This window comes from Solanum dulcamara, chromosome 4 (genome assembly GCF_947179165.1).
Source record: "Solanum dulcamara chromosome 4, daSolDulc1.2, whole genome shotgun sequence".
In the NCBI taxonomy this organism is placed as follows: Eukaryota; Viridiplantae; Streptophyta; class Magnoliopsida; order Solanales; family Solanaceae; genus Solanum; species Solanum dulcamara.
This window is the reverse complement of record NC_077240.1, coordinates 38,357,150-38,368,397: the sequence shown is the minus strand read 5'-3', so window position 1 is coordinate 38,368,397 and position 11,248 is coordinate 38,357,150. Positions and strand designations below refer to the sequence as shown.

Below are 11,248 nucleotides of genomic sequence, written 5' to 3'. Positions count from 1 at the left end.
ATGCTTCACAGATAAAGGAGCAAAAGGATTTTCACAGCCCCGGAACAAAAAATTGACTGGCAAAATAATGTTTGTACAGTTACAAAAACATCTTCTTGGTGATGATAACCCGCATCTGCAACTAGAGAATAAGCTTAACTAGGTAAGAATCTGCACATTGTTGCATTCCTTCTCTTTTTACCAAAACCAGAGAACTGCATCAAAGTGCCTGAAAACAGAAGGAGAGAAATAAGAAAAAGATTTAAAAAAAATTAAAAACTCAAAATTTAAAAACTCTTCTTTCATGTCTAAAACACAGAATTTGTAATGTTTTTATTCGGTATAAACAACTCAATTGCAATGTAGTAGTATCAAATGAAACTATAGTAGTAATATTTTGGTTAAGAGTGTCTCCGGTTAATAATAGTGAGACGAATCACAACTAGTTTGCTTATCGACAAGGCACTAGTTACTAATGAAGTTTTCCGATGCCCTGGGATCATTCATCGGCAATATCATTAACAAGGAAATAATTACAGTAGTTTTTGTGAATACATCATTTAGAATCTGCAGAAAAATGCTTACTGATGGTATGGTAGTGTACCTGTCATAAAGCACCTCACAGACGGATGGCTTCAAAAATTATGTCCTAACAGGTGTCACCAATTCGCAACCCAAAAGAGAGCTCCAAGTGATCTGACAAGAAAGAGATAAAGGGTTTGAGCCATTTTTCAAAAACAGACAGTTGACAAAATACACTAAACAAGTCTGGTTGCTTCATGTACCAGCAAACGAGAAGAAAGCATACCTTCATCGTGCATGGAAGCATGTCGTAGGCACCACACGTGGTGCATGAGATAGTTTTTCAAATATGTGACGAAGGCTCTCATGCTGAACCATGGCTTCTAGTATGTAATCATCTGACAGAGAACATGAAGGATTCGTCTGGCAAGTATTCACTTCATTCCTAGACAAAAGCACATCAGAATGATACCTTTTTCTCGTCTGCTGTTCGATCTTGTCAACCTCCCATTTTGATGTCACTGGACAGTAAACATGCACAACTCTAGTCTGACCATTCCTGTAAGCTCGACTGATGGCTTGCTGTTCTACTGAGGGATTCCAGAGAACGTCAAGCAAAACCACTCTTGAAGCCCCTACAAGACTTATTCCTTCTGAACAGGCTTTTATCGATGCAAGAAGCACTTTTACATCACTCTTAGGGTCATTAAGAGAATTTATTGACATCTGCCGCTGCTTCACGTCAAGTTTACCGTCCATATAGAGAATCTCTCGGCCTATAGTCCAGTCAAAGAGAGAATTGAGTTGCTCCTTGATCAGGTTTAGAGGATCAAGTAACTGGCTGAATATTATAACCCTCTCCTTCAAGCCATCACAAAGTCTGATTAGTTCAATAACGAATTTCATTTTTACTCCAGCATTTGGATCCAACCGACATCCTCTTTCTTTTAGCTGACTTTCTAAGTCACAGAACTCACTCCTATTTGCCACTAATGATGGATGAACAGAGATTAGAGACACCACATTTTGTTTGTAAAAGGAGCCTGGGTTCTTGGGAAATCTCTTAAACAGCTCCTTCTGCAAATCTGTGGGTTTCAAGTGTATCACAGTGTCCCTTATTCCCGGAAGGCTTTCCTTCTTTACATTTTCACTACACCTATGGACTAGTGGTGCAATCATATCTCTAAGCTCTTCCAATGCTCGGACATTCTTGTCAATGGAACTGCTAAGAGAAGTCCATTTCTGCTCCAAATCTGCAGCAAATTTTGGACTAACTACACAGAGGGTGTTGTACAACTCTTTGATGTTATTCTGGAAGGGAGTTCCAGACAAGAGTATACGCTTCTCTGTTTCAACCTTGTTTAAAGCTTGCCACATAAGGCTTTGCTCATTCCGAGCAGTGTGCCCTTCTTCAAGGACCAGAAGACCAGGTAATTTTAGAAGTATTTCTCTGATCTCTTTGGCGTAACCATCCCCAGCTTCTCCCGTGAGAATCCTAAACAAATCATAGCTAATTCCCAAAACACTCTTACTTTTAGCCCAGGACCTTAGCTTCACCATGCGTATAAGCTGTGGGTCTCTTTTTCCAGCATGGGATAAACAGTGGAAGACACTAACAGTGGCCTCATCTTCCTGGAAAGTGAAATCTTTGCTATTCAAGTTGTGGAAGGGAATGTCCACCTCCCATTTCTGGAACTCGGCTTCCCAGTTAAGAAGCAAATTAGATGGAGCTACGATTACAGGCCGACACTTTGGAAACTGCTTCAGAAATGCCTGAAGAAATACTATGGTCAGACGGGTTTTTCCTGTGCCAGGTGGATGTGAGATTATGCATCCTCCCCTACTACCAGATAGAGGCTCTCTGAGCTTTTCAAGGATTATATCTCCAGCAATATTTTTCCACATAAATTCAAATCCTTCACGTTGATGACGATACATTGTTGCTTTGGCATTCATGGGAACTAAATCCCACACAGTTCCTTCCATATAAATAGCAGAATTATGGACTGCGGAAGAATCATAAAATCTAAAGCCGTCAACATCCAAGAGCGATGACGAATCTCCAAAATACTTTCTTCCATACCTCCCTCGGGTTCTCTCAGCCTGCAGATAACATAAGTTAAAGAATTTAACAGTGAACAAAAATAAATTGGAGAGCAGAGTTGATAAAATCAAATACAAGAATGAAAAAGAACATGTAACCAGGGGTATCAAGTATAAATAAAACTGTATGAACTAAGAATCCTCACAAACTAATTTACTGAACTAATTCCACTTACCGCTGTAAAATTTTAGCATGTCCATTTAATTGAAAGAGAAAACATTAGGATATAGCGAACTGTCAAAAGTTCCACATCCAAGAACTTATTACAAATTTCTTAGGAATAGAACCAGCTGCATTGCCCCTATTCTTATCATGCACTATGGCAAGTACATTTCCATTCTAAATTATCCTAACCACTAAAAAGCATCACTACCTCCAGCTTGACATGGCAAGCTATAGAAGAAACTACCATAAATTTAGATTTAGTAGAACATGTGTGCAACAGAATTGTTTTTAAAAAAATTGGCATGCATAAATAGAGCAAAAACCAATACATACAGTTCTAGTGAATTAAAATCAAGCTAAACATTGTTCTTAGTAATGGTGAATGGAACTGGAATTTACTCCAAGTAGAGCTCCCCGATGTCCTGAAGAACAATAATATCAACTTGGAGATTATTCTCAACGTCCTCACAAATGACAAACTATCTGGGAAAATACTAATTCTGGCCACTTCACTCTCCACTCTTCCTGGGATATTATTAGAAAGAAAAGAGATCTCAACAATGCCACCAACAAGATCTGGAATAACAGCATTCCATTTAAAATGGCTTTCCTCGCATAGATAGCTATTTATAATAGGCTGCCTACTGATGTGGAAGTGGCTAAGTTGGGCATCAATATTATCCCTGGACAAGCTCGCCACCTTACGTCTTCCACCCATTGCTTTAGGGAGGCTAATAAACCTGCTGACAAGCTCGCCACCTTGAGTCATGGCATTGTCTTCCACCCATTGCTTTAGGGAGGCTAATAAACCTGCTGACAAGCTCGCCACCTTGAGTCATGGCATTGAAGGACTCCACCTCTTCAACTCTTTTTCGGCCCTTCCTAAGCAAGTTAGAGGTCTCTCCAATATGGATAGATGGGATTTTCCAACCTTTAGAACTAAACCAATGAGACTGCCAATATTATTTATGAGCCCCCCCTAAAGTGTACGTTGTGTCCAGTTAGCTTTTGAGCTAATTTGGACACACACACAGGCCTTTTTGGTGGTACTTAATAGAACAGTCCTACACTGTTGCTAATTTTTCTGTATCATGTCAAAGTTTGGGATGCCAAACTCAAAGTTGTACTTTTGCCCATATCAATGATCAAAGTTGGAATTAAAAAAAAAAGTCATTAAGATAAAAGATGGAATCTGTTAAAGTAATAACAAAAGATTTTGTAAATTGTGTCCTAATTGAAAAGATAAGTGCGTGACAGGAACAAAACTCGTATACTCACAAAAGGAGGGAAGATATACTTGATCTCCAAATGCACATGTGAACAAACTTTACAGATGAGTCCAATTTGTTCATCTAGAACAAGATGGTGGTTCCCCATCTGACAGCCACTAACTTTTGATCCCTGCATCGGCAAAACGGATGGATTTGTGAAGCCAATACATGATTCTAAGGTACACACGTCCATTTCAGCAAAAAGATCTTCAATTTCTTTTTGCCATTCTTGTTTCTCCGGGGGGAGAGGTTCCTCGTCTTCAAACCGGAATATTAAAGGAAGTGTTTCTTTGACAGGTTCCTGTCTCCTCTCTTCAGGAGAAGTAAGTTTATCATTATCATCACCATTTATTATAGAATCAACAACAAACCTCAGAAATTCAGAATCTTTAAGAATCTTCTTCTGAGTCTTTCTATCCTTTCGAACAACATCCTTTTGATCCTTTTGAACAACAGCATTTTGCACTGACTCATCAGCCTGACAGTCCTCTTCAGATGAGGATTTAGACCCCTCGTCATCACTAAGAAGAACCGGGCTATTACAACTTCCATGGTTTGACCTTTTCTTTATGGACTTAGGAAGTGAGCGTGGCCGAAGAAGATATGTTCGACCTCTGTGCTTTTCACTCTCAACAGCAAGCTGAGGTAATAGCCTCCCATTTGACTCCTTTTTTCCTTTTTCGTTGTTTTTTTGCTTTGTAGGACTGCTCAGATCATCATCTTCTGATTCCATTCTTCCATCATAGTCATTATCAAAACCACTTCCGATATAATCAGATCCTTGTCCCTTTTCATTGTTCTGTTCTGCAAGACAATTCAGATATTCCTTCCCTCCATCATAGTCATCATCAGAATCATTTCTGATATCATCAAATCCTTTTCCTTCTTCATTCTTTCGATTCCTTGTAGGAGTACTCAGATCATCTTTTTTTGTTTCCTTTCTTCCATCATAGTCATCATCAAAATCACTTTTTATATCCTCTGATTGGCTAGAACTTGATAATTCATGCACACGGTAATCCTTGTCTTCGGGGTCATCATCATCCTCATCACTTGAAGCTTCAGATTCTGACTGAGAAGATTCTGTTGTATCAGTAAACTCTTGTTGTGATTTTGAAGGATCAACAAAGTCCTCTGATTTCTCATGATCAATGGGCTCCTCTGATTTACGCTGCTCACTAGGACTTGTTGTCCGAGACATGCTTGAGGTAGATGAAATAAAATCGTCTGCTGCATTCAATGTAGGACTCCTTAACCCAAACGAACCCACATTGGACCAAGATCCTGAACCTGATCCAGTATTTACAATAGAGTCTGCAGCAACCTTCCCAATGATAACATCATCAGGATCAGGACCACTCTCCTCCTCCTCTGAATCATCATCGTCGTCATCAGAATCAGATATTTCCTGGATGAAAGGCCTTTTCGTGATGGACTTGGACTCACAAGTTCCTGGACTGAACTTCCTCTTCCCATTGTCCACCTTCTTTTTTCCTTTTTCCAAACTTCTCACCATTCTTGCATCCTCTGACCATTTTTCCATTTTTGTCTTGTCACCTCCATCACAGGATGTGTTTTTTTCTTCCACCTTTATTCTTTTCCTTTCACAACTCACATCATCCTCTTCAATATTCACAGAACAAGTAGTAGAAGAGTGATTAGTGTTACCATTTTGAGTCAACTTGTTCCTCTTGTCAATAAGCTCGACACAGTATTTTAAAAATTGTTGTCTGGTCCTCCTCTTTGGAACAGAAGAGGCATCGCCTGAATCCATCTTCCAGAATATCGCACCTGAGTCAAACTACACAATTTTGTTGATCAAAATGGTCAAGCACTAGCACACCAGAAGAAAAAACAAAAGAACAGTTACATGCATTATATGTATCTTAAAGACATTCAAGAAAAAGAATCACAGACTCATGGTCTCACTTAACTGAATAAAGAAAACAGATAAACAGGGACTTTGAAAATTTTGTATTCATACACTAATATAGAAAGAGAAAGAAAACTTGCGTGACACAGGCGGAAAGAAAAAGGATTTGGTTTTGCTAAGGAAGAGAAAAGAGAGGGAATCTATTTATTTTTAATTTTTAAAGCAGAGTCAAAATACTGAAACGGGAACAAGAAAGGGGATTTGGCCTATGCTCTTTTGTTTATTACTCCATTTAGGAGCATTTATTGTTTTATTACAGCTGTAAAAAAAATTGATAATAATGGAGGTAAATTTATTTTTAAAATCCAATAATAGGAGTATAGTAGTAGTGTAGTGTAATCATATTTGGCAGGTTACAGAGTAGCTTAATCATTTTTGGCAGTCTATATACCACTGATACAAAAGGTTTTGGGTTAGTTAACAACCTAGGGAAAGTAAATTAAGAGTAGTAAGAGTTTGCTTGAAAAGTCATCTTTAATTGGAATGGATGGAAGACGTAAGGGCGCTTACGTTTGGTTCAGCTCATATTAAATTAATAATTTTATTTTAGATTTAATCGTTAAGAAAATATTTTTTAATTATTTTTTTCCTTATTTATAAATGTTCATGTTAATAATCTTCACGAAATATTTCTCGCTAAAATAAATATCTTCTTCTAATGAGATGACACGTCACATTATTATTTTTTTAACAATACAATAAAAATTTGTTTAATATTTCTAGAAGTAACTTCTTTTATCATTTACCCTATTCTTGAATTTTATAAAAGATAATCAAATTTTAAATTAAAATTAATTAGTATTTATTATTTATTTGTTAATATTTTTAAAAATTAATCATAAAAATTTTATTTTCTTATATTCTATACTTAAATTTTTTATAATTAATTTTTAAAAATATTGACATATAAATAATAAATATTAGTTAATTTTAATTTTAAATAATAAACATTGTATTGGGAAAAAGTCTTTCGTCTGAGGCCTCATATTTTAGTTTACTTGTTAGGATTAGATCCAAAAAAATAAAACTAAAAAAAGTTTCAATTCGAACAGATAATGGATGTGAAATTTGATATGACTATTCACTTTTTACCTTTCTAATAAAATGTAAGATGTATTTTTTAAAAAATTTTAAGTTATCATTTTTTTACCTTATTCTTTATATGATTTTTATATATTCTTTTCTTCTCTCTCTCTTTTCTATTCCTTCTCTCTCTCTTCTTTTTATTCTTCTATTCTCTCATTCACAGCTTAAGAATTTTTATTTATTCTATTGATAATTTTAACTTGCAGAGAAGATAGTTTATGATTTAAATTTTGAAAAAAATATCGAAGCAGCTAAATTTTTTTTGGAAATCATGTCTTCATAGTTTTTGAATCGGCTAATAGCATTCTAATTTCTAATATTATTTTTGTGTCTTTTGTTTTTTATATTTTTATTTGATATTGTAGATAGTGTTTAAAATATTTATTAAAATTTAATATGTCGACTAGAAAATATGAATCTGGTCATTCAAAACTTAGAGCATGTGTTGAATTGGTTTATTTTAAGTGTTTTTAAGTCAAAATAATTTTTAAGCATTTTTGAAGTGTTTGGGTAAATTTAAAAAGTGCTTATAAGCACTTAGTTTCAAGTTAAAATGGTAAAAATAAGTCAAAAGTCATAAGTTAAAATTTCTAACTTATGGCTTTTAGCTTATAAGTCAAGTGTCAAAAGTCAATCCAAACAGGTTCTTAAAAGAAAAAGGAAAGTTGATAATTTGATAAAATCTCAAAAAGGTGCTCTTGATAAATTTTTAAAAAATAATACCAAAATTAAATTAAAAAATGTAGGAAATTGCTCTTTAGATGAACAAGTCACTAACTTAGTTGAAGTTAAATTAGGTAATGATATAATTCAAAAAGAACAAGAAGAAGGGGAGGAAATTAGTGAAAAATCTGATGTAGAATTCCAAGAAAATCAAGAACTTATAAATGAATTAAATAATTATACTCCGAGAAACATATATGATCCTAGTCAATAGAATAATGTTGATACAAAGTTAAGAGAACTATTAGTAAAAAAGGGACCAATTAGAGTTACCGACATTTGTTTTCAAACGATAAATTTTTAAGGCACTTTTTTACCACACATTATTTTCAAAAGTTGGCAAATGGAGAAAGACATGAAAGAAAATGGTTACTTTATTCCAAATATTTGAATAAAGTATTTTATTTTTGTTGTGAGTTGTTTAATACGACTTTTAATGCTAAGAATAATAAATTAGCTAATGAAAGTAGTAGAGATTGAAAAAATCTTAGTACTAAGCTTAGAACTCATGAAACAACCAACCAACATATTACTATTTTGAGTTCATGGATTGATTTAGAATTTAGATTGTGTAACAATAAAATAATTGATAAAAATATTCAAGACCAAATTAATAGAGATAGTGAACATTGAAAAAATGTATTGTCAAGAATTATTTTTGTCATAAAATGTAACGACCTATTCCCGTCGTTATGGATAAACCAATGGGGAAGGAATTTGAGCCTGAAAACTTTTGAGTAGTAACTTGAAAATTTCAAGCTTAGGCTAGATTTGGATAAAATCTGAATCAGGTGAAATCTGAGGTAATCCGATAATGAATGGGTGATTAAATTACGAGCCTGATCATTTGAGTTGATAGCCAAGATATTAAGGAGCATGTACGTCTTTACGGAATCGAATTCGAGCGAGTAGAACTCTTGTAATTGATCTCGGCATGAAAGAGTTATTTTAAAACGTCAAGAATTGAGAGTGTATTGCCAAATGATCCCCAAAAATTGAAAAATCAGGAAAATGAATTTTTTTAGATGGAAATCGCAGAAAATTAGCATCAATTAAAGAACCATGAGACCCATCACGGGTCATACTTAGCTTCATGACCCGTGGAAAAGAGACATATAAGTGGCAGGAAATAGGAAAAGTAAGTGGAAGGGTCTACGGAGGGCTCTATGGACCGTGGTGCGTATCACGGACCGTGAATCCATCTGTGAGCCTAAACCCCCGAGACCCCAAATCCCTTTGGAAACCACGATAGGGTCCACGGTCCGTGGAACCCTTTACGGACTGTGGTGCCCTCCGTGGTGGCTCCCTCCCCCAGATTAAGCTCACCTTCAGGACCACGACCCATGGTGAGCTTCACGAGTCATGGTGGCCTTCCGTACAGGTGCCTCATTTAGATTAAGTTAGGGGTGTTTTGGTCTTTTCTATATTGGTTCATTAATGTATTTGAACGGTTTTTGGGTTAAATCCTATTTTATTAACTACCCTAAGCCCTCCTAACTCTCTCATTCTCACCAGAACACCCAAATTACAAAATCTTCTCTCTAAAGTTCTCTCCAAAAGTTTATCTTCTTTCTCAAGCAAAATCCAAGGATTTCAAGCTCAAGCCTCCAATTCAAGTGCAATTTAGGGCTTCTAAAGTTTAAGGCATATGCATCCATGGATCATTTCATCCATGGAGTCTCAAGGTTTTCTCAAATTCTCTTTTATAAATTCTTCTTCTAAGACCTAATTTTTTCATGGAATTACATTGGGTCTTCTTAGTTATGATTTATCTTATGATTGATCAAATTATGCATAATTCATATCACATTGCATGATTTCAAGTTGATTTTCATTGACCCATACTATATGTTATTTTCAAATATGTTTTCAAGGACATATGGTCATGAATTTTAAAGGATTTCAATAAACATTTTGTGAATGATTATCAAGGCTTATGAATGACTCATGAAAGTAATGAATAATGATGAACTATGAACTCAATGATGTTTCAAGCAAAGTATAAAGGTTGTGATGGGTCTTCCTCACACACTAATGTTAAAGATGGTGAATGATTCTGATAAGAATCGGGTTACTTCAATAAACAAGAAAATAATGTGAAAGCGAAATTATATAGATTAAAGACAAAAATTGAAAGATGTGTGAAATGCGAGAATAAATTCTCCAACTTTCAAGAGAAGTGCTAAGACTCTAATTGATTTTAGTATTCAAAATTAGCGGATTAAAACTAATTATGATACTAATAGAGTCCATTCAAGAACTTAGATCAAAAGTGAGCTAGACCTCTATTTCGAAAAAATTAGAGACAACAATTAATATAAGACTAATCACCTTCTTTAATTTACGAATAAGAACCAAAAATATCAAGTTAAGAATTAATCTTACCTCTTAAAAAATCGCTCTTATAAGGTTGTAAGATAAATCCGTAGTCACCACACACAAAGGAGTAAAGAAGAGGAACCTCTCAAATAATATTAATCATCATGTCTGCTCAAAATAGTAAATCCACCACTATATAAAGGGAAAACATATCCCAAATAGAATAAAATTTAAATCCTACTTTTATGGAAATAATAACAAGAAAACTTTAAATTAGAAAACTTTTAAACTAGGCAACTTTTAAACTAGGAAAGTTTTAACTATGAACTTTTAAATTAGGAAACTTTAAACTAGGAAACTTTCAAATAAGGAACTTTTAAAATCGGAAACTTTGACTTTGAACATTCATCTTTTTTTTTATGGGAACAGACCCTACACGAGGCTCCTACCTCTCGTGCACAGTCAGGGGTTAAGCAGCACCCCCAAGCCTTATCATAAATAAAATTAAAGAAAAAATACACGGAGGGGGACATAAACCTTACCTCCGAACTTAGGATGGTTCATGAGTCAGCCGACCTACTCAGGTCGGCCTACTCATCCCCATTACTAGATGGAAAGCGATAAACCTATGGGAGGACTCCTCCCGGTACAAGTCGACTAAGAAAGCATAAATGAGGGAGACTCTCCCCTTCCATGAGAAAATAAGAAAGTAACCTACACTAGTCCTATTCAACTACGATACGTATCACACATAGCTAAATTGAAGAAGAACGAGTATATGAACCTTCTATCTCGCATGGGGTGAGGAAGTTCTGTTCATCTTTGCCCTTTTTAGTCTTGTCATACCAAGTAAGTCCAAATGGAAGGGTGCATCCACATCAAGATCATGTATATATCAGTTAGGGAGGATGATATGAGAGGAAATATATTGAGCTGTAGCAACCAGCAGCCTTGGAGTTGTTGTTGATAAAATATTGGCACTGACTTGTTGCATGCTGCATTTTAAAGGTGTTGCAGCTCTGACGTGTGCAGCTGCTTGGAAGCTCATCTGATGGTGCCTTGCATATTGGAGTGTTCCAGCCAGTAGTGTAGCCTGCACTCAAACAAGTAACCCACCAAGGATTCCAAGTAGCTTGGCTTCCATAG

The 11,248-nt window shown here is 35.4% G+C and overlaps 1 protein-coding gene across 1 annotated transcript; it reads right to left on the bottom strand.

Moving 5' to 3' along the window:
* Positions 1–789: 789 nt before the first annotated feature.
* Positions 790–5,815, bottom strand: LOC129884993 (SNF2 domain-containing protein CLASSY 4-like). The gene is made up of 3 exons (XM_055959246.1): positions 4,957–5,815; positions 4,049–4,821; positions 790–2,604 (listed from the first exon to the last, which is right to left on the bottom strand). The coding sequence occupies exons 1-3, from the start codon at positions 5,813–5,815 to the stop codon at positions 790–792; spliced, it is 3,447 nt and encodes a 1,148-aa protein (XP_055815221.1).
* Positions 5,816–11,248: the final 5,433 nt, after the last annotated feature.